Source organism: Anoplopoma fimbria, chromosome 19 (assembly GCF_027596085.1).
Source record: "Anoplopoma fimbria isolate UVic2021 breed Golden Eagle Sablefish chromosome 19, Afim_UVic_2022, whole genome shotgun sequence".
Lineage (NCBI taxonomy): Eukaryota > Metazoa > Chordata > Actinopteri > Perciformes > Anoplopomatidae > Anoplopoma > Anoplopoma fimbria.
In genome coordinates, this window is record NC_072467.1 from 28,767,837 (window position 1) to 28,792,411 (window position 24,575).

Genomic DNA, 24,575 nt, shown 5'->3' on the forward strand with positions numbered 1-24,575 from the left:
CCCCCCCCAACACACACTCTGTCTCTAAGCCTGTGACTTAAACCTGCAACAACATTTGAGTTTTTTCTGGTAACTGTACATCTTTTATCCAGTAGGTGTAGAGTCCTTTCTCCTTAATAATTAATATGTTTTCCTACGATGGTCCCGTCGTAGATATTTAGCTGCTCACTCAGGAGATTAACTTCCTGTCGGCCTCTCCAACAAACACACACTTTAGTGCAACAGGGTTGGTGTTTGTTGTTGTCTGTGGGTGGGGGGGTTGGAGCAGCATCAAGAGTCTCTCCTCAAACAGGAAGTGTTCGTCTCCTCTTCAGCCTTCAGAAGAGGAACATGTTCGGCGTGTTCGTTTCATGAACTGCAGCGTTTTACTAAGACATGCAGTCGATTCAGTTCAGTCAGCAGACGCTCGTCTCACAGCCCCCCAGGACTTAGAGTCAGGGGTCAGGATCACGGGTCAGGATTTAGTCAGGATGCAGTCATGATTAAGGATTCAGAGTCCATATAGAGTCCTGATGGAGTCCTGATGGAGTCCAGCCTCCATCTCTTCTTCTTTAACATCATAATATCACGCGGTACAAAATAAAGTAGTGCTGAACTCACTGTTGAAACACTTCAATCACTATTCACATCAAAGTCAACGACACATGGCACCGAATGCAGAACGTTGGAGTAAATGTGTGTGTGTGTGTGTGTGTGTGTGTGTGTGTGAAGCCCCCCCCCACAGACATGGCACTTTGATGAACCTGCTCCTCCATCATGCTGATACTTCAGAGAGGAGCTCCGCTGACTCCGTTCAAGTAGAAGCCCTTTGTGGCGAGGAATGATGGCGGTTCAGCTCCAGTTTGTAGAAGGTCAGAGGAAGCGCACGCCGACGCCACTGATGGGATGGGGGGGGGTTTCTTGAGTCCCTTCTGTTCCAGGCGGGAGACCCTGTGCAGAGTCAAAGCAGCACCCATGTCTGAGAGATAAGGCTTTGAGGAGCAGCTCGGCTCCTCTGGACCAACAGGAGGACTACCTGCTGTACGGGTCGCCGGGGTAACTGTTGGAGGAGCCCCCCCCACCGCCGGGGAGGGGGCTGTGGGAGGAGGAGGAGGAGGAGGAGGGGGAAGACAGCAGCATGGAGGAGGAGGAGGGGCCCGGCAGGGAGTCGTCGTCCAAGTCCACCAGAGAGAGGCCGGAGGGCTGGGGGGCGTAGGTCTGGGTGAGGAGCAGCGGCCCTGAGGTGGAGGGGCCCGTCATGCAGGGATCCACCGGCGGCCTGGAGGCCCCCGCGCCGGTCTGGGAGCCGCGGTGGATGCGGTGGCTGACGATGATGTTGTTGCCGAAGCCGCCCATGGACGCCATGGTGGTGCTCTGCTCCCGCTGCACCACCGCCGTCATACCGCCCTCCGCTATCAGCCGGCGGATCCGAGCCAGAGCGTCTTCACCCGAGCCGAACTCTGGAGACTCTCCTGGACCAACAAGAGTCAAGACCTCATGGTTACTCACAGGGTTCAGGAGTCACACAGATAATCATGAAATACAACTCCCATCATGCTCCACCTTTACTCCACCTGTATCCACTAACAGAGACTGATCTGTGATCAGCTGATGGATGTAAACACACATCACTGGATCACTGAGAGACTGAGGGGAGCGTTTCTTCTGGAGGTGGAAGTCTCACCGACTCTAAACATGTCATCAGTTTGTCTGAGTGATTATAAAGAATCTTAATAAGATAAGATAATAAAGGATCATCTTATCTTATCTTAAACTGCTCTGTGATCTTTGTGCCAAACTAACTGACTGATGGCGGCATCAGAAGAGTTCTGAGAGGTGAAATGTTTTTGTGAATAGTCTGGTGTCTCTGAAGACATAAATCACTACTTTCCCTTTCAATTTCAACAACCACAGTTTAAAGGGGGAGGGGCTTAGAATCTGGATCTTAAATCAGAATACGATGAGAATGAGACGATTTTTGATTTAACGTTTTCTTCTTCACAATCCACATGCAAAACATCTGGAGAAGAGTTTAAAACCGGCTTTGTGCTTTTGTAGAAACAACTTTGTTATCAGTTATATATATATATATATATATATATATATATATATATATATAGTTAATTAGGTCTTTACTGCTTTAGGGCTGTACCGAATAGTTGGAAGCCTCATTCATAACTTTGACATTCATACACTAATAGTTATTATATTATATATATTATATATATATATATATATTATATATATCCAAACATTTCAAATAACACCAGAGCTCTGTAAATTCAAAATGTCAACATTTATTGAACAAATTCACAACATGTTTTTATCCAACGGAATATTCCTCTTCAATCAATATTAGTTGGTTTTAATGCTCAAAAACAACATTTTTACTGAGGTCATAAAATGTTTTTGCTGCAGACAAAGAAGCAGCAGCGGTATTAAAGGTGCAGTCCAGCAGCAATCTAACAGCACCATAGATCACATTTATATAACCACAGTAAGAACTAAATCTATTCCCCCCGTTTTTTAAAGGGAGATGACATTGAATGTAAATAAATGACATCGGTACAGCCCTACTTATCAGTATAAACAAAAGTATTATCAGTATATTAAACACTTGATCTGAGTTTACTTGAAAAGTGGCCGAGAATAAACGCCGTCAGTCTACAAAACTGTACACAAATGTTTCTGTTGTAAACCAGAGAAATATACAAAAGAGATTCATCAGGTTGGGTTAAGATTCATTATTGTTTTGGAGAAGTCGGAGACTACAGCAGAGCGCCACGGGAAGAAAGAGTAGAAAAAGCCCTTTATGAATTTCTAATCAAAGAAAGTGGAGATCGGTAACTGAGCATTAATTAGGTTGAACGCAGGAAAGCGATCAGACAGCTCAGTGAAGAAACGAGCCCCGAGGCGTCAGCACAAACCTCTGGACATCAGCCTCTACTGAAGGCTACTCTGATCATCTGAGGCCAACAACAGTTTTATTCACAGAGAGAAGTGAGAGCAAAGCTAAATAATGAGATAAAACCAGGACACTTCTCCTGAAAACACACGACAGTGAAACAAAACGTGTTTCACCTTCATGCTCAGGAGTAAACGTATTGTGTAGTGAAGTAAAAGAGGAGAAACCCTCAGTGTGGCTGAGGAGCAGACAGTGGAGCAGTACCAGTGCTAGCTGTCGAGGTGTTGGCCTCCGCCGACGCTGCTTCACCCGGAACGCCGTCCGCCGCTCTGCTGCTCTGAGACGCCTCCGGCTGCCCGGGAGCTGCTCGGCTGGTGGACGGAGTCTCATGAGGAACATCTGAGGAGAGAGGGACGGGTGGAGGTCCTTTAGAGGAAACGTCAGTCTGAAAACACTGCCTAGTAAACTACAATAGATTAAGTGTTGAATAAACTAATAATACTTTTAGTAGGGCTGTACTGATGTCATGTATTTACATCAGTGACATCACCTTTAAAATAGGCGAGGAGGAATAGATTTAGTCCTTACTGTGGTTATATAAATGTAATGTATGGTGCTGTTAGATTGCTGCTGGAATGCAGGTGCAGACTCTCGAAAACAGTTAATGACTTCAGTCAGAAAGTTGTTTTTGAGGCTTGAAGCAGAATATTCCGTTGGATGAAAACATGTTGGGAATTCTAGAAATCATCACATCTATCTTTTTTCAATAAATGCCTTTTAAACGCTTTGGATTTATTGGAAATGTTTGGAGTCACAGACACTACTGTAATGTGATTCTATAGGATAATACTAATAATATTAGAGTAGAGAAACTCTGGTTTTTAGAATGTGAACGTTATGAATGAGGCCCTAGATAATAAAGGATTCTAATAAAGGATTCTAATGAAGTATTCTAATAAAGTACTACAATAAAGTATTCTAATAAATTATTCTAATAAAGTACTATAATAAAGTATTATAATAAAGGATTCTAATAAAGTATTCTAATAAAGTACTATAATAAAGTATTATAATAAAGGATTCTAATAAGATAAGATAAGAGATAAGATAAGATAAAGGATCATAATAAAGTAAATAATAAAGGATTCTAATAAAGTATTCTAATAAAGTATTATAATAAAGTATTATAATAAAGGATTATAATAAAGGATTCTAATAAAGGATCATAATAAAGTCTATAATAAAGTATTCTAATAGAGTATTATAATAAAGTATTCTAATAGAGTATTATAATAAAGTAATAGAGTATTATAATAAAGTATTCTAATAGAGTATTATAATATAAAGTATTCTAATAGAGTATTATAATAAAGTATTCTAATAGAGTATTATAATAAAGTATTCTAATAGAGTATTCTAATAAAGTATTAATAGAAGTATTCTAATAGAGTATTATAAAAAAGTATTATAATGAAGTATTCTAATAGAGTGTTATAATAAAGTACTATAATAAAGAGTACTTAATAGAATACTAATAAAGTATTATATAATAGAGAATACTATAATAGAATACTATAATATAATAATAGAATACTATAATAGAATACTATAATAGAATACTATAATAGAGAGTACTATAATAGAGTACTATAATAGACTATAATAGTACTATAATAGAGTACTATAATAGAGTACTATAATAAAGTACTATAATAGAGTACTATAATAGAGTACTATAATAGAGTACTATAATAGAGTACTATAATAAATACTATAATAGAGTACTATAATATACTATAATAGAGTACTATAATAGAGTACTATAATAGAGTACTATACTATAATAGAATACTATAATAGAGTACTATAATAGAGTACTATAATAAAGTACTATAATAGAGTACTATAATAGAGTACTATAATAGATAATATACTATAATAGACTATAATAGTACTATAATAGAGTAATAGAGTACTATAATAGAGTACTATAATAGAGTACTATAATAGAGTACTATAATAGAATACTATAATAGAGTACTATAATAGAGTACTATAATAAGTACTATAATAGAAGTACTATAATAGAGTATTATAATACTATAATAGAGTACTATAATAGAGTACTATAATAGAGTACTATAATAAAGTACTATAATAGAGTACTATAATAGAAGTACTATAATAGAATACTATAATAGAGTACTATAATAGAGAGTACTATAATAGAGTACTATAATAGAAGTACTATAATAGAATACTATAATAGAGTACTATAATAGAATATATAATAGAATATAATAGAGTACTATAATAGAGTACTATAATAGAGTACTATAATAGAGTACTATAATAGAATAGTACTATAATAGAATACTATAATAGAGTACTATAATAGAGTACTATAATAGAGTACTATAATAGAGTACTATAATAGAGTACTATAATAGAGTACTATAATAGAGTACTATAATAGAATACTATAATAGAGTACTATAATAGAGTACTATAATAAAGTACTATAATAGAGTACTATAATAGAATACTATAATAGAGTACTATAATAGAGTACTATAATAGAGTACTATAATAGAGTACTATAATAGAGTACTATAATAGACTATAATAGAGTACTATAATAGAGTACTATAATAGAGTACTATAATAGAGTACTATAATAGAGTACTATAATAGAGTACTATAATAGAATACTATAATAGAGTACTATAATAGAATACTATAATAGAGTACTATAATAGAGTACTATAATAGAATACTATAATAGAGTACTATAATAGAGTACTATAATAGAGTACTATAATAGTACTATAATAGAATACTATAATAGAGTACTATAATAGAGTACTATAATAGACTATAATAGAGTACTATAATAGAGAATACTATAATAGAGTACTATAATAGAGTACTATAATAGAGTACTATAATAGAGTACTATAATAGAGTACTATAATAGAGTACTATAATAGAATACTATAATAGAGTACTATAATAGAGTACTATAATAAAGAGGTATTATAGTGGATCAGTACTGGCTGCAGGTGGCGGGGCGCTGGGCTCCGATAGGTCCCTCTCTGTTTGGGTCTCGGCGTTCTGCAGCTGGATGATGGGCGTCTGGGTTCCTTGTGATGTCACTGACGGGGTCGGGTGTCGGGGCTGAAGACCGATGGCGTTCATCAGACCCATGTCTCTGTCCAGCCTCCAGCCGGAGCGATTGGGACTAGAACAGAACCACAGTTTGTGGGTTAGAGCACAAATAACAACACTTTAAGATGAGGAGCTTTTATAATCTAAGATATCAAATATCACTCAGCTCAAATATCCACATAACGAGAACACAGCCCGTTTCATAAACCAACAGAAGCTCAAACTTGTTAGTGACGTCCTTACAGCTTCTGGAGGTAAACGGTTTAGGGTTCAGAGGGTTCAGAGGTCAACGTTACTTCAGGGTTATTTTAGCATTTGCTAGTTAGAGAATACAAAAAGAAGGAAACTGGACAACATGAGAACGTCGTCCCCCTTAAAGAATATGGAACGAGAAAACAAATAATCAGATTAAACGTAATCCTTTCAATTGATCAGTTTAAGTTTAGTGGAGATTAAACTCTCTGACTCTCAGTCTGTGGAGATGGTTTTAAGTTTAGTGGATCTAAACTCTCTGACGTAATCCTTTCAATTGATCAGTTTAAGTTTAGTGGAAACTCTCTGATTAAATGGTTTTAAGTTTAGTGGAGATCTAAACTCTCTGACTCTCAGTCTGTGGAGATGGTTTTAAGTTTAGTGGAGATCTAAACTCTCTGACTCTCAGTCTGTGGAGATGGTGTTATTCATCCTCGTCATCGCCTCCTCTTCATCACCATCCATTCAGCCCTCCACTTATGTTCCGCTGACTAGTTCACCTTAAAGAGACCGGTACGAGTCCCTTAAGGTTTTCTGATGTAAATGGTTCCTAAGGACCTTTGAGCAACACATAATATATTAATGTTTCAGAAGCTAAGAGCAAACCTGTGGAGCTCAATGGTTCCTTATGGTACTAGATAAATAAAACATATACAAATAAATAAGACGTATAGAAAACTCCCTCATTCATCCATGTGGAACATCAGCATTAATATCAGTGTATGAGAAATATAAACACTTTATATGTGAAAATCTGTATCCAACCACTATATTGGATTATACTGTATTTTAAAGATGTACTTATTTATTATACCTCTACTGTTTGACTGTTTTATGAACTTGTTTAGTTTTCTACTGATGTCTCTTGTTGAACTGTGGCTCCAATAAAGGATTATTGTATTCCAGCTCATTTCTTCCTAAATCATCCTGAGATTCAAACTGAAGTGTTTTTTCTGCAACAGGATTCTGGACGTCAACGAAGAACCATGTGATCTGTAAATGTGGAACATAAACATCTTAAAACACGACATCTGCTGTTGGGTCTCGTTCTCACCCGGGTCGGTCAGAACCTCGGGTCCGGCTGGTTCCACTGTTGTTGACGGAGAACAAAGGCTCGCTGCTTGACTCTGCAGGGCTCTCACCGTCGCTACGGTAGAACCTACACACACACACACACACACACACTCATTAGTCCACCTCCATCAGGAGGTCTTAAAAGCAGAGGAGGGCGGTCTTCGTGGAATCACACAGGCAACGACCTCGTTAAAGCACTAATTGATCTTCTCCGATCAGGGTCTTCCTGTTCAGAACGACCATCAGCATAATCACATCAGAGAGACTCTCTGAGGAGGAGGAAGGGAAACCCGACCAACAGCAGGGAGACGGCTGCTCTCAGTCTCATTCACCCACAGAGCTTTGTCTCTGAGTGAGTGTCCAACAGAGGACACACAGAGAGTAAATCCAATCAGGTCATTGATGACTCAGCTACATGTGTATTCATTTGACTTCTCTAAGTAGAACATTAGTCCTAACCGGCCACTCTGATGCTGCTTTTAGACATACGACCAAAAACAAACTTCAGGAAGCTCCGTCCTCACAGGAGGCAGAGAGTTTGTTCTGATGAGTTATGATATCTAAGAGCAGTGTTTGGTTGTGACGGGTCATATGTTCTTCATGAGGTGACCATCAGCACTGAACACATGCAGGATGAAGAGGAACTGTAGAACAAACTGGACACGGCTGATGTGATGTCACTGTTTTAATCTCTAAATCATGCAGGTGTCTTATGTACTAGAAGTTATATGGAATATTAGCTTTTTATTTTACATTTCATTGTTTTTTCAATCACTTATTGCACTGAACAAAAACTGCATCTGTAACAATGTGACTCACTGAGATTTGTTAATCAGAGTCATGATTCTTTACATATCTGTGACGTGGATCCTCATAAATACTCAGATATCGTCGTACAGATCTGAGTGTTTGATGTTTAAAACATTTATTTAAATGTGTGACAGCAGCATCAGGTCTGTGTGAGGAGTTCAGAGGACTCACACGGGCCTGCAGATCACCAGGTCTCCCTTGTTGGTCCCGTAGGCCAGACCCATCCCTGGATCCGGCAGCCAGCGGGCAGAGTTGATGCTGACGTGACGCCGCTGGTCTGGAGCCATCGGGTAAACCACGTTGAACACCATCTGAAACACACGGGACCATATTTAACACACTCATATTTAACTCTCACTCTGAAGTCTGGAGTCTCATCCACGTTGTAGAAGATCATCTCAACTTTCAGACATTCAACCCTCTGAACCCTAAACAAGTTTCATGGTGTTTTTGTCTCCTGACACATTTTACTCTCTGTGTTCTTTATTGTCTCTGTAATATAAAGTCCTGCTCCTCTATGGAAACAGAACCATCATGACTAGAAGTAGAGAACCAAACATGTCCTTAGTGCAGAATAACACAGTATTCTGTGTTATAATAATGTAAATCATTAAAAAAATAATAAAAGGCAAGTTTAAATACATTTTACAAAAATGGAAAACAATGGAATCTATATATTCACAGTGTTATCAATGTTGGAAAAAAATGGAAGCTCCAAGTGTTTTTATTTATTGAACTATTTACATTTCTACAGCCTCTCCTCTCCTCTCCTCTCCTCTCCGTGTTCATCAGAAGTTCAGTCAAAGTTTCACAGATTTGTTGTCACATGACTGTTGGTCTCAGATGAATCAATCATGTCTTCATAGTTTCACTGAGGAGCTCAGAATTTAATGCGTTTACAGAATCTGGTTAAATTAAACTGTTTATGTGTGGAGAGATTTTAAATGAGACAAGTAGAATAAAATGTTTTAGATGAAATATCACAATTTTAATCGTCGTTTCGGTTGCTTTTTCTGACGAAGTGTTCATCAAACATGAGGTGTTCAAGGACGGTCCGAAAGATGAAAATCTGACCATAATAACATTTTTTACAGTTTGTGGCTGTGATGAACGCTGTAGTTTTGGAGCCGAATATTTAAAGAAAACATGCTTATCAATCCTGCCTGCAAGTTTTGGGGTTCAGAGGTTAAAGTACTCTTTCTGTTGACAACAACCAGAGCTCCTCTCTCCAACTATCACTCACTCACTCACTCACTCACTCACTCACTCACTCACTCACTCACTCACTCAATCGTTCTTTAAAGCTTTGTTACATAGACACAAAAACATAAATATGGTCCATGTAGAAAGATACTGAAGATTTCCCTTAAAAGAGAAAACAAGTTGAATGTGCAATGAGTGAGAAAAGTGAAAAGTGAACGCTCAAAGATCAGAGCCGTCTTCAGATGATGACTCATGGTGTTAGATTCAGGTGTATCAGTGGTTCTATCACTGCATGTGTCTGCTGTCATATACAGTCAGTACTGGTGGATGTGTCTCACCCTGATGGAGGTCTCTCCTCCGTGGGGCTGCTGCAGGCGGAAGACTTGCGCCACCATGTGGTCGGTGGTGGGATGCAGCAGGATCCTGCGAGAGGCCAGGCCCACCATCACGTAGCAGCCCATCGGAGACAAGCTAACAGAGATAGCATTGGGACCTGTCCATGGAAACACAACAAACCATCATTACTGTTACTGACAGGAAGCTTCACCCACAGACTGAACATCTGCACCATCAGGCTCCATCAGGGAGATCAGCGTGGTGCAACACTGGTGTCCTCTGACTCCTGGTGTGGGACTCCGTACCGAATCTCTTGGTGTAGAGCATCTCTCCCAGATTGTGTGGAGCCAGAGAGTAGATGGCCAGGATGCCCTCGTCTGGGAAACCCCGCTGGCTGCTGGGAATGAAGACCGCCAGCAGCTGGCCGTCCGCTGAGATGTCACAACTCGCGTCGTTGTAGATTTTACAGTTTGGCACCAGGACGTTGACCGAAGCTGCAGAGGAGACGAATAAAAACATGATTCATCATGAGAGAGCAGAGGCTTCTTGTGAGAGGGTTTCCTGAGTTTTTGAGCATTTTATAACTTTATCATCACGTTTAAAGTCGACCGATGGAGAACATCGTGCTACAGATGTTGTCGGTCTCCTCTTTCCTCTGGCCATCAGAACCCAAACCTCAAACCACAGAAACTGTTTCTTCCCGCCCCCGTTGGGCCCATCAACAAAGTCTACCTGTTGCCCCGCTGATTCAGACTCTAAAGATTTATACTCGTGTTTTGGCGCCGTAGCGTGAAGCCTCCGCAGACGGCGTGCAAGCTCAGAGCATGGAGGCATTTATACTCAATGATCTGCTTTATTCTCTGAAACACCAGAGGACGAACAAACAAAATGAACTGTGAAGAATCAAACAGACAACGAGTGTAACTCATAATAATGATCACAGTGAAGGAGTCGCTGTCGTACCGTTGCTGATCTCCGGCAGATCAAACTTGGTGAAGTCCCACCACTGCAGACGATAGGTGGTGTTGGCAATGTTGCTGGCCACCGCAGACTGACCGTCCCCGATGGACGCTCCTGAAAAACAACAGTCAATGCTGAACACTGGGGAGGAGTAAGAGCTAAAGGAGTTCAGATGAACAGCTGATCAAATCTAATTAACATGCAGGAGTTACAGATCATTTCCACATGGACTGAACATCATGGTGACGTCTCTCATTGGTTTGTGGACGTTTTGAAGCATGGAGTTTGGCGCCATCTTGGTTTTTATTTGCAGCCAGTGAACAGGAAGTGACCATATATGGACTGAGGATGAGTGGCGTAGAGACGGCGTATACGTCTCTGGTGTCGACCTGTCAATCAGTGTGTAGCCCCGCCCTAAAGCATCCCCTGCTTTATGGTCTGTCTGACTCTAAATGGAGCATCATTTACTAAATGAACATCATGCTGTATTGAAGAAGACTTGAAACTAGAGATTGAGACCATAAACTCATGTTTACAATGTTTACTGAGGGAATAAATCAAGAGAGAAGTAGAGTCATTTTCTCATAGACTTCTATACAACCAGAGGAGTCGCCCCCTGATGGACAGGAGAGAGAATGCAGCTTTAAGCTGACAGGTAAACATGCACCAAACCGTATTTACTGGATTAATTCAGCTGCTGGTGATTTAAAACCTAAATAGGTGATTTTGGTAACAAAGCGTGTGTGTTTGTTTGTTTACCAGCGAGCACTCTGTTGACGGAGGAGTGTGTTGCCAGGCCGGGCTGCCCTCTCTCATGGAAGATGCCGGCGTAGGGCAGGTACTCAGGGAGGAGGAAACGCCTGGAGGACGACAGGACGAAAGGTTTAAAGGAACAGTTTGTAACATTTATGGGATTAATCGGCAGCAGTGAAACATAATATTCATAAATATGTTTTTATCAGAGTATAAACAACCGAAACTAAGAATCGTAGTGTTTTCGTTAGCTTAGAAAAACACATCTCTGTAGGGAGCAGGTCGTCTTCCACGGAGTCTCGAGTTTACTCGAGTTGACAGCGACTACGCTCGTTACTCTATGTGCAATAAAATATTTGCAAATAAAAAGCCAAATCTTTACCAATACATCTGTGAACATGTAAACGAAAGTGAAACCTAAATCAATCGGATTATTTTATTGACATGTTAGATTTGTTTCCAGTGAGATTATTAATGACTTTATAAAGTGACTTTGTTGTTGTAAACATAACTGTTGCTGCTCTATAAACAATATTGAGTATCCTTTTCTGAATGTATTGTTTTTAAAAATAATTATCTCGTCATGTAAAGCAGAGTATTGATCACAATAGCTTCTAGTTGTACTAACTAAACATACCTTTCCCTACCTGTAGGCCACCGTAGTTCTCTGAGCAGAGGGTCATGTTGTTGCTATCTACAACCTCACCACTAGATGTCACTAAATCTGACACACTGTTCCTTTAAAAACACTCCTGGACTGGAAACAGGTCATAATTTCTGTTTTCCACATTCTGCACACGGAAACCATCAAAAACTAAAACTTCATCCAGGAAATATAAAGTTCATCTTCTAAAACTCATCAGTGACGGAGTTCAGAAGGAGGGGGTGGTTGGGATTAGAGCCGACTCACCGCGGGACGAAGCGACCCAGAGACGGAGCCGACATCCTGGCGTTCCGTGGAGTCCGGTGCCTTGCTCGGTCTCCGTTATCACTGGAAGGAGAAAACGGTTAATGACACACAGAAGAACAAAACCATTAGACCTGGTCCATACAGAGGACAGGATATGTGATGGGAAGTATTTCTATCAAACAGCTCATGAGAAATCGTCAATGTTAGGATCTACCGCTGGTATTTGTCAGATACATAATCTTAATATTGGGTATTAGACTCTGTACCGGCATATGTCCAGAGTTGAAGGACTCGGATCAGGACTACTAATAAGATCACAGGCGATGGAGCAGCATGTAACGTTACAGCAGTATAAATACAACGGTGTGATGTCTGCAGTTTGTCGTCACGCTTCATGTAATAAAAAATAGTTTGACCCATTTTAACGACAGGAAAAAAAATAAAACTTACTCCAGCTCCTCAAAGTCCACATCGCTGTTGTCCATGGTGCTGGACGGGTTACTGGCAGGACTGTCCGATGAAGACGACATGGCCCGAAGGCGGTTCTGCTGGTAGCGAAGCGAACGCTGGCGAATACTGTCCCTCCTCGACAGGTACTGGATCATCCTCTGGGCGTAGTAAGCAGCTGGAGAGAGCCTGGACAATGAAGGAAATGAAGTGTGTCAGTCTACCTGTCTGGATCAGGGTAAATGGGGTGTATCAGTCTACCTGTCTGGATCAGGGTAAATGGGGTGTATCAGTCTACCTGTCTGGATCAGGGTAAAGTCTACCTGGGTAAATGTATCAGTCTACCTGTCTGGATCAGGGTAAATGGGGTGTGGATCAGGGTCAATGTCTACCTGTCTGGATCAGGGTAAATGGGGTGTATCAGTCTACCTGTCTGGATCAGGGTAAATGGGGTGTATCAGTCTACCTGTCTGGATCAGGGTAAATGGGGTGTATCAGTCTACCTGTCTGGATCAGGGTAAATGGGGTGTATCAGTCTACCTGGCAGGATCAGGGTAAATGGGGTGGTCTCTTGACCCCGACATGTCGTAGCGAGACAGCGATAACAGAGATGATTCCAACAGTCGCCTGGATGAGAGAAACAGAAGACAGGTGTTATTAGAGATACTTACTGAACAGAACTATTTGGATAAGTGTTCATATCAAACTTACTCTGTGGCTTAAAGTAAATGTTCAACAGAGAAACTCACCCCTAAACTAAGATTAACCCAAAGCCGATATAATCATCTACTGATCACACAGATAATCTCATGACTGTAGGTTTTCTGTTATCAGCTCCTGAAAGACACAAAGATCCTACCTCCTCAGGGAGTCCTCGTCGGGGGGGTCAACAGGCATTTCTTGGCTTAAGGCCTCCGGTGGCTCTGCTGTTCTGCCGGCAGCGGCCTGCCGGTACACCCTCTCCCACTGCGCCGTGTCCTGGTTGTACACCAAGCCCACGGTCTGCTCTCCGGTCTGGGTGGGGGTCGGGGCGATCGGGAAGGGCACAGCTCCTGCTCCTCCAACTCCACCTCCGGGGGTAGGGGGCTGCTCGCTGGGCTCCGGAGGCGCCCTAGTCTCCTGGGGTTGGGCTTCTAGTGGCCTCCTGCCCTCCTCCGGCTGCCAAGGGGAAGAAGAAGATGAAGGAAAGGTGGATGAGGAAGAAGAGGAGGGCTCCAGAGTAGAGGCAGAGGTGGAGGAGGCCTGGTTAGTTCGCTCCCAGCGCTGAGAGTCATGGTTGAAGGTCAACAGGTTGTGGCAGGCCCGGCAGCGGTTCAGATGACCTCGGGAGGCCGGGGAGGAACATTGTTCTCCAGGTTGTGGGGGGCGGGAGGAGGAGGGAGAGGAGGCTGGTAGTGGATGATAGTAGGGGTGGAGGTGGAGGAGGAGGAAGGCCCAGCTCTATCTGGGTCCATGTTATTATTCAACAGCTCTTGGCTCGGCTCCTGACCTCCATCGGCCATGCCGCCCCCAGTGGCGGCTCCAGGTCCTGCATGCGGTCAAACTCCATGAAGTAGCGGCTCAGGTTGCACTGCAGCACGTTGCGGAAGGAGGCCGTGTTGCTGCGAGAGCCGTCCCAGAACGGGTGGTGTCCGCTGCTCGTACCGGCAGCGTCTCGGCTCCCCGGCTCTCCTTGTTGGGGAAACCCCGTCCCTCGGAGGCGGAGGTGTAGACGGGGAGTTAGAGGAGCCGTCCTGCTGACGGAGCACTGAGAGCAGGCTGATGGAGGAGGAGGAGGTCCTGGGAGGCAGCATACCTGGACCCACCCCACCTTCACGCATACTAAGAAGGTTGCGTGTCCAGTCGGGTCCTGGCCTGGAGGTGGAGAGCGGCTCCACGGCGCTCGGTGCAGGGGGGTTCAGAGAAGTGCCGGCGCTGTAGTAGACTGAGGTAAAGGCGGAGGGCCGCTCCGAGGGCTGCCGGGGCTCCGTACGGGCCGAGGAGAAGGTGGAAGCTGGGGAGGGCTGGGGGCGTCGGACACCCTGGGGTCAGACGGGGTCGGATCGGCCGCCAGGGAAGGGTTCCGATTGACGGAGCAGCGACTACACAGACACACCATGCCCAGGTGCTGAGTGCAGCCCGGGAAGGGAGGCCCGCGTTCGGGGCCAGGGTACTGGGCCAGAGGCATGCTGGGAGATTCTCCCACGTTGCCTCCGTTTTCACCCAGCGGGCGCGGCGGCTCGCCTCCCGTCTGAGCGCCCGGGGAGCGAGACGACAGGATATGGAGGAAGTTGTGGAGGATGGGCGTGCGGCGGACCGGCTGGGACGGCAGGAAGGAGCGCTGACGGAAGTGAGGCATCTCCACGCTGTCCATGGGAACCTCCGAGTCCTCGTCGTTCTGAAAGACAGCAACAACGGCTCTGAGAACGCCACTCAACCACAAGTCACTACAGAAACAACGTCGACGGGGCTCACCTGCTGGTTGGACGGATTCACGATGGCCGTCAGTAGATTGTGACCAAGAGGGTCAAACCTCACCAGCCTGGAAGGACATGGGTACAAATAAATGACTGTGCTCAGACTTCGAAACAATATTTAAGTAATAGTGACCAGAAGAAACACATAAAGACCAGCTGTGATACAGTAATCTGTAACAAACAACAGATTATCACAGACCTTACTCATCAGCACAACAACAGATTCATACTCACCGCTCTACTCAGAACACTTTCTATTTCAACAGAAATAAAAAGATTTAACTGTGGAGCTGTAGTCAGCATAAGTCAACAACTGCTTTAGTTTTTCACATTAAAAGCCTTCCTACAAACAAAAGGCTGGGTCACTTTTATGGTGAAAATTTGAAATAAAGGCCTGGTTCTCTCTGAAAAAAATTCCATTGTGACATGGTTTGTTTGAGTTAATGAGCTGGCTGAATGAAGATATTTTGAGGTTTGAAGTTTGAGCTGCTCTGTGTTTCAGGGCATTAGGGTGGGACTTTATGATAATATTACGATACTTAAGTCACTATACGATATTATCACGATACTTAAGTAACTATACAATATTATCACGATACTTAAGTAACAATACGATATTATCACGATACTGAAGTCACTATACGATATTATCACGATACTGAAGTCACTATACAATATTATCACGATACTTAAGTAACAATACGATATTATCACGATACTGAAGTCACTATACGATATTATCACGATACTGAAGTCACTATACGATATTATCACGATACTGAAGTCACTATACGATATTATCACGATACTGAAGTCATTATCATATTATCACTATTGAAGTCACTATACGATATTATCACGATACTGAAGTCACTATACGATATTATCATAATATTGAAGTCATTATACGATATTATCATAATATTGAAGTCATTATACGATATTATCACGATACTGAAGTCATTATACGATATTATCACGATACTGAAGTCACTATACGATATTATCACGATACTTAAGTCACTATACGATATTATCACGATACTGAAGTCACTATACGATATTATCACGATACTGAAGTCACTATACGATATTATCACGATACTGAAGTCACTATACGATATTATCAAGTCACTATACGATATTATCACGATACTGAAGTCACTATACGATATTATCATAATATTGAAGTCATTATACGATATTATCATAATATTGAAGTCATTATACGATATTATCACGATACTGAAGTCATTATACGATATTATCACGATACTGAAGTCATTATACGATATTATTACGATACCTAAGTCACTATACGATATTATCATAATATTGAAGTCATTATACGATATTATCATAATATTGAAGTCATTATACGATATTATCACGATACTGAAGTCACTATACGATATTATCATAATATTGAAGTCATTATACGATATTATCACGATACTGAAGTCACTATACGATATTATCATAATATTGAAGTCATTATACGATATTATCACGATACTGAAGTCATTATACGATATTATTACGATACCTAAGTCACTATACGATATTATCACGATACTTAAGTAACTATATACAATATTATCACGCCACTTAAGTGACAATACAATATTATCACGATACTTAAGTAACTATATAGGATTATCCCAATGCTTAAGTCACCATACTGGGATTTTTTCCCCATCACTATCAGATACGCAACTCTTGATATACAAAAAATGTTGTGACATTGAAATCTGTTTTTGGTTTAATCTCATCTGTAATATAGTTTATTTTAATTTGGAGGAACGTGTTAGGCTCAGTGCGTTCCCCTCTCTCTCATCAATCTCTCTAACTCTTAACGTCACCGACACCATAGCGGTTCTGCCCAACCCACCGGACTCTCTCCGTGTCGCTGCCCGTCTTCACCACGGCGAAGGGCTCCGGCCGGCTCCAGTCCCAGAAGTGCAGCTCGTTGTTGGTGGCGATGAGGAGGAGCTGAGCGGTCGGGTGGAAGGCCAGCGACGCTATGGCCACGTTGCTCTCTGTGAACCAGTTCTCACTGCCGCCCTGCAGACAGAACACGTACAGATAATCAATAGGTGTTTGTTTTCACCCTCCGAACCACAACCAGCTTTAGGGGCGTTTTTCTCTGTGGACTTGATTATCACTGTAATAGAAAAGTCCTGATCCTCTGTGGAAACAGAACAATCATCTAGAAGCACAGAGAACTCTAACATTACTTTTCCCAAATGTTTCCAGGTTTCAACAAGTGTTATCAATTTTGGAAATTAGCTATAATTATTGAACTATTCACACAGCAGACTGAAGTTCAGTTAAAGTTTCACAGATTTGTTGTCACATGACAGTTGGTCTCAGATGAATCAATCATGGCTTCATAGTTTCACTGAGGGGCTCAGAATTTAATGTTTTTAACAGAATCTGGTTAAAACAAACAGTTTATTTGGGGCGAAATTTTAAATGGTATTTAGTATATATATATATATTTCTGATGAAATATCAAAATCTTGAGCTTCATTTTTGCTTTTTTTTTTTTTATGTCTGAAGCGTTTGTTACACATGATGTGTTTAAGGACCATCAGAAAGATGAGAATCTGAGGATAACCTGGCTGTTGTAAACGGTGTAGTTTTGCAGTTTGTTTAAAGGAAAACATGCTTTTCAATCAGGCTGGCCGGTTTTGAGTTTCAGAGGGTAAACAGCGTTATTATCTGAGCTTCAGAATTGACTGAATCCTTAAATTGGTATTAATTACTTTATTTTGTTTAAGTAGTTTTGTATCTTTTGAACGCAGTGAGACAAAGTGACCAAACTGTCTTAAATAGTAGTGATGGGCAACGTGAGGCTCGTGGCAACAAATCTCTAGAGCTGCAACTAATTAACAGACTATTTTTATTATTGACTCATTTTCTGGTTAATCATTTGGTCCCTAAAATGGTTAAAATCACATCATCACAACATCACAGAGTCCCAGTTGATGTCCTCTAAAGTCTTGACCAACAGTCTTATGATTTTCTAGTTTACTGAAATACAAAACCAAGAAAAGAAACAAGTGAATCATAAAATGTTAACGAGTTTAACATTAATTGATTATCAGAGAAGCTGCTCCTTTTAAATCTCTACGGACACAGTTTGGCCCATTTCATCAGGATAAAATACAGCCTGCATGAAAGGAAACATAACCTGATCTACATCATGTTGATCCTCCCAGCAGGGAAGCAGTACTGTGGTCCAGTAAACACAGAGGTTAGTCCACTTCAGAGAGAGATACTCACATGAAGGTCCCAGATACGGACTTCTCCATCAAGGCACCCGGAGGCCACCAGGCCGGGGATGGTGGGGTGAAAGGTCACACACCAGGGGGTTCTACGGTGGCCCACCAGGGAATGTAGGCACTTTCCAGTCTTCACCTCCGTTATGTAAATGTTATGGTTGACATGAGTGGAAGCCATCAGGGTTCTGTGAGATGCAGAGGGAGTTCACAGTGCTTTCATTAAAGGAATGTCTCAGAAAAAACAATTCATCATTAAAAACAAGCTTTTCTCTGTTGGAGCTAAAAGGTGCTAAAAACAGACGGAACTAAAATACTCACTGTGCTTTTACTACAAACAGACGGCATTCCAGACAAAATAAATACTTTGATAAAGAGGTTTGTGAGATATCCTCTACTTTCAGAGTGTGGGTGGAAGCTCTCACCTGTCGGGGCTGAATGCCAGCAGGAACGTAGACCGAGGGCTGTCCGGCAGCTCCACTTTCTGTCAGGGACACAAACCGTTTTTTTATAAGTTTAGTGGATTCAAAACGATAAAGTAATAAAGAAAAAAAAAGAACAGCCAACACCTCTCAACACGACGTTAAGAGAAGATGAAACTTGATTTGTCCTGAGGGAAGTTCTGGTGCAGCAGTTGCAGTAAAAAGTATCACCATGGTGGAAAACCAAAATATACACAGATAGGGCTGGGAATCAACAGAGGACCAACCATACGATATTATCACGATACCCAAGTCATGATACGTTATTATCACGATACCTAAGTCACTATACTATATTATCACGATACCTCAATACGTCACTACCTAAGTCACTATACTATATTATCACGATACCTAAGTCACTATACTATATTATAATGATACCTAAGTCACTATACTATATTATAATGATACCTAAGTCACTATACTATATTATCACGATACCTAAGTCACTATACTATATTATAATGATACCTAAGTCACTATACTAAGTCTCTTTCTCTCTCTCACTGTCTCTCTCTAGGTCTGTCTGTCTCTCTCTCTCTCTATACAGATGTTTGGATATGGATCTCTGTCCTCCAGGAGTCTGTCTCTCACTCACTGTCTGTCTGTCTCTGTCTGTCTCTCTCTCTGTTTTATTCTCAGTCTGTCTTCTTTCCAGAGTGGACAGAGGACTTTGTGCATCTCAGACCTCCATTCTTAACACATGTTCATAATCTTTTCATAACGATATCATCCTGACTGTCCCTACTGGACAGACATCTATTTCCTGTCTGTCCGTCCAGAGAGAGGGATCCCTCCTCAGCTGCTCTTCTTCACATTTATTACATTTTTTCTTTATCAGAGGGTCAGAGGTGAAAGGGGTTTTATTCTCTCCAGACTGTAATATTGTAATATATTGTTGTCATTAATGACAACATGTTCAGTTGCTCTCATGCTCCATTTAAAGCAGAAAGGATGAATAGTTTTATAGACCGAATAAGAAAAGTCTCCTTAAACAACATCTTAAAATGGGTTTTTCACACTGTTTCCTAGTTTATTAAAATTATCTTAATTTATTTGTGCCTTACAGATGTAGACTGAGGGAATACAACGATCATAGAAGGTGGAACATGTTCAATCTTTTACAATAATCTGACCGTCCTGACTTTTGTAGAATGTCTTTTACACAGACATGAATGAATCCCTGAATGAGTGCTGCATCAGTACCCAGAAGCCTCTCTGCTGGTGTTTCATACCTGACTCTGCCATTTCATCCAGCGGACTTTCTCCTCCACCAGCAGCTGGAGGAGCCTCTGGGAGCCGAAGCTCTGGGAGCCTCGCTCCCGGCTCGACAGGATCCGCACCGAGTTCCTCTGTCGGGACACCATGTTGCTACCGCCGGCCTTTGGCTGATTGGCTGCTCACTCCCTCTGCTGCCAGTCCGTCGCCATGCAGAGTCTAGGCTGAGGGGGAGATGATCAGAGGGAAAACTTCAGTGTCATGAGCTCAGGTCACGTTGTCTAACCCTCTGAACCCCAAAAACAATCGCCAAAACTACACCGTTTATCACATCCAGAAGATGTAAACACTGTTATCATCGTCAGATTTTCATCACATCATGTGTGACGAACGCTTCCGTCAGAAAAAGCAGCCAAAACAAAGCTTCAAATTGTGATATTTTATCAAAAACAAACAAATAAACAGTTCACTTTAACCAGATTCTGTAAAAAAAACCATTAAATTCTGAGCTCCTCAGTGAAACTATGAAGACATGATTGATTCATCTGAGACCAACAGTCATGTGACAACAAATCTGTGAAACTGTGACTGAACTTTAGGCTGCTGAACACAGAGCAGAGAGGAGAGGAGAAGAGAGAGGAGAGAGGAGGAGAGGAGAGGAGAGGAGAGGAGAGGAGAGGAGAGGAGAGGAGAGGCTGTAGAAATGTAAATAGATAAATATTTATAACATGTAGAGCCTCCATTTATTGTTCCAACATTGGGAATCAAATAAATTAGTGTTTCTTTTTCATGATTTATGTCATTATAACTGTGTTATTCTGCACTAAAGACATGTTTGAGTTCTTTCTACTTCTAGTCATGATTGTTCTGTTTCCAGAGAGGAGCAGAACTTTATATTACAGAGACAAACGAGACCACAGAGAGTGAAATGTGACGGGAGACAAAAAGCACCCAAAACTGCTTTAGGTTCAGAGGGTTAATTAACCCGACACAAACAAAAACAGAGGGAAACGCTGTGATGCTGGGAAATGTAGTTCATTGCGAGATAAAAGCACAAAGCTTTTGACTCACATCTGAAATAAGGCACAGAAACAATCTAACAACAATCTAAGAGCCCAATGTGACCAGAATCCTAACATTAATTCACTGACCAACAACGATGTTAAGAGAGGAAGAGAGCTGAAACTAGTTCCAATAACCACAGATACATATTTATACATTTAGTAGAATCATATTGATATCGTGGTTATTATGGCTGACATCACTCCACACCTGAATTAACTGAGTTTAAAGCTGCAGGACAATTCAGTTCAACTCATTTTTCTAAAATAAATGTTTACATTTTAAAGTACTTTTCTAAAATACTTTATTTTACGAGTCACATTCTTCAGAAGCATTCTGTGACTTAATGCATTCTTAAATGCAGCCCTTATTTTACTAGAAATGAGAGAAGAACATTTATTTATTATTACAGTATGTATTTGAAAATGAATATTGTTGAGATATTATTCAATTAAACTTTATTTATTTGATATGTCGGTTGTTGTCTATATAGAGACGTTGATACAGCATATACTGTATATGGCTCTAGATCATAGAATAAGTTAGATATTACTGTGATGTTCTGGACCTTTGCATGAGCAGATTCTCTCTAACTGGACCTCGTTGAGTGAGAATTAAAACCCTGATCTATCTCCTCCATCAGTCCTGAGTGGGAGTCTCCTCCCACTGACCATGTGGGAAGATGTTGGTCCAGTAGTTCAATCCACTTCCTCTAGGATAAATAATTCAGCACTGACTTCCTTAATTCATCCGTTTCATGAGGTCAATGACGGTTTGGGTGAAATAATGTCTTATTTAGTTTGATCAACAGTCCCAGAGATGTCCAGGTGTTTGTGATATTTACTTTAGAGGAGATGGAAACAGCTAATGTTTGTCTTAAACTATGATTTATCTAAACGTCGGGTCAGACTCAGACTCTGATTTTTATCTGGTCACATCGACACACATGAGCCGCCTCATGATGGTCTGAGATCAGCACAGACAGCACAGACAGCACAGACAGCAACGTCCGACACAGAACTCAGTTTGAAACAATGTAGAGTAAAACCTTAAACACATCTGGAACAACGAGCTTCACAGTCTGAATACTTTAAATACAGAGTCTTCACTGTGTGGTATCAGTACTCTTTCTATAACAGAGTACTGTGTGTTTGTACTGTGTGTGTGTATATATATATATATATATATATATATATATATATATATATATATATATATATATATATACATATACATACATACATACACACACAGACTGTGACATAATGAAACATTCAGAGTTGTTCATCTGAATGATCAACACAACGTCCAGCAGTCAACATGTGAAGATCAAAACTCACCTTCATGAGTCATGTATCTACCCTGACAGGTGAGGGGTGTGGGTTTGATTCCCTATAACCCTGTTAGACACCACACACACACACACACACACACACACACACACACACACACACACACAACACACACAGACAACACACACACACACAACACACACACACACAACACACACACACACAACACAACACACAGACAACACACACACACACAACACACACACACACACACAACACACACACACACACACACACACACACACACACACACACACACACACACACACACACACACACACACACACACACACACACACACACACAACACAAACTCAACCGGCTAACACCGTTCAACACACCCAGAGGAGGAGTTAGCTGTTAGCCCGTTCTGAGGGAGCTAAAGGAGCTAAAGGAGCTAAAGGAGCCTTTCCGGATCCAGTGACACCGATGTAGATGTGTTGTTGTGTTGTTATGTTGTTAGTTATCTGGTTAACTAGTTATTAATTATGTTATTATGTTATGTTATTATGTTATGATGTTGTGTTGTGATGTTGTTATGTGTAATAAGGTCCCTCGCACCCTGAAGCAGGACCCGGCCTACCTTCCTCCCCGCTCCCCGGCTGACAGGCTAACGGGCTAGCAGGCTAACGGACTAACAGGCTAACAGGCTAACGGACTAACAGGCTAACAGGCTAACGGACTAACAGGCTAACAGGCTAACAGGCTAACGGACTAACAGGCTAACAGGCTAGCGGTAGCTATGCTAGCAGGCTAACAGGCTAGCGGTAGCTATGCTAGCAGGCTAGCGGTAGCTATGCTAGCGGGTTAGCTCGGCCAGAGCCGGGTACGGGCGTCCCGCAGAGGGTCCGCGGGACGCCGCTAGCACGGCGGGGTGCGGGTGTTCTCACGCACAGGGTCCTGTGGAGGCCGCGGGCAGCATCCCGGGGTCCGGCGGGGGAGCAGAAAGCGGAGTTCTAAGGCATCGGCGACGCGCACTAGCTGCCGAGGCGACGCTGCTACTGCGCAACTAGCTAGCCGCTAACGCTAGCCTCTCACACACACACACACACACACACACACACACACACACACGCTGAGCAGCAGAGCGCAGAGCGGACAGAGAGAGAGAGAGAGCTGAGCAGCAGTGTGTGTGTGTGAGTGTGACAGTGTGTGTGTGTGTGTGTGTGTGTGTGTGTGTGTGTGTGTGTGTGTGTGTGTGTGTGTGTGTGTGTGTGTGTGTGTGTGTGTGTGTGTGTGTGTGTGTGTGTGTGTGTGTGTGTGAAACATTTAAACCCTCTGGACGGAAACATCCGGCATCGACTACACGACCTGACGAGCTTTACACTGTGTTATATGTGTATATGTATATATATATATATGTGATATGTTATATGTTATATGTTATATATATGTCTATATGTTATATATATATATGAATATATGTTATATATATGTACATATGTGTTATATGTGTATATGTATATATATATATATGCTATATGTATATATGTATATATATATATATGTTATATGTGTATATGTATATATATATATATGTTATATGTGTATATGTATATATATATATATGTGATATGTTATATGTTGTATATATATATATATGAACATATGAATATATGTTATATATGTATATGAATATATGTTATATATATGTATATATGAATATATGTTATATATATATATGAATATATGTTATATATATGTATATATGAATATATGTTATATATATATATATATATTCATATATATATATATATATGAATATATGTTATATATATGTATATATGAATATATGTTATATATATATATAAATGAATATATTATATATATGTATATATATAATATATATTATATATATGTAAATGAATATATGTTATATATATGTATATATGAATATATGTTATATATATATATGAATATA

General features: G+C 41.1%; 1 protein-coding gene across 1 annotated transcript; it reads right to left on the reverse strand.

The window, feature by feature from the left end:
• On the reverse strand, positions 1–23,691 carry ambra1b (autophagy/beclin-1 regulator 1b). The gene is given in 24 exon segments (XM_054619735.1): positions 1–1,451; positions 3,149–3,283; positions 5,938–6,125; positions 7,359–7,463; positions 8,360–8,499; positions 9,730–9,884; positions 10,033–10,221; positions 10,691–10,801; positions 11,447–11,547; positions 12,351–12,431; positions 12,801–12,986; positions 13,338–13,424; positions 13,657–14,135; positions 14,138–14,284; positions 14,287–14,414; positions 14,456–14,512; positions 14,515–14,790; positions 15,009–15,174; positions 15,252–15,318; positions 17,145–17,317; positions 18,542–18,725; positions 18,963–19,021; positions 20,258–20,464; positions 23,549–23,691. Coding segments are annotated over 23 exon segments (3,786 nt in total). The 5' UTR covers positions 20,390–20,464; positions 23,549–23,691; the 3' UTR covers positions 1–1,011.
• Between the last annotated feature and the right edge of the window lie 884 nt (positions 23,692–24,575).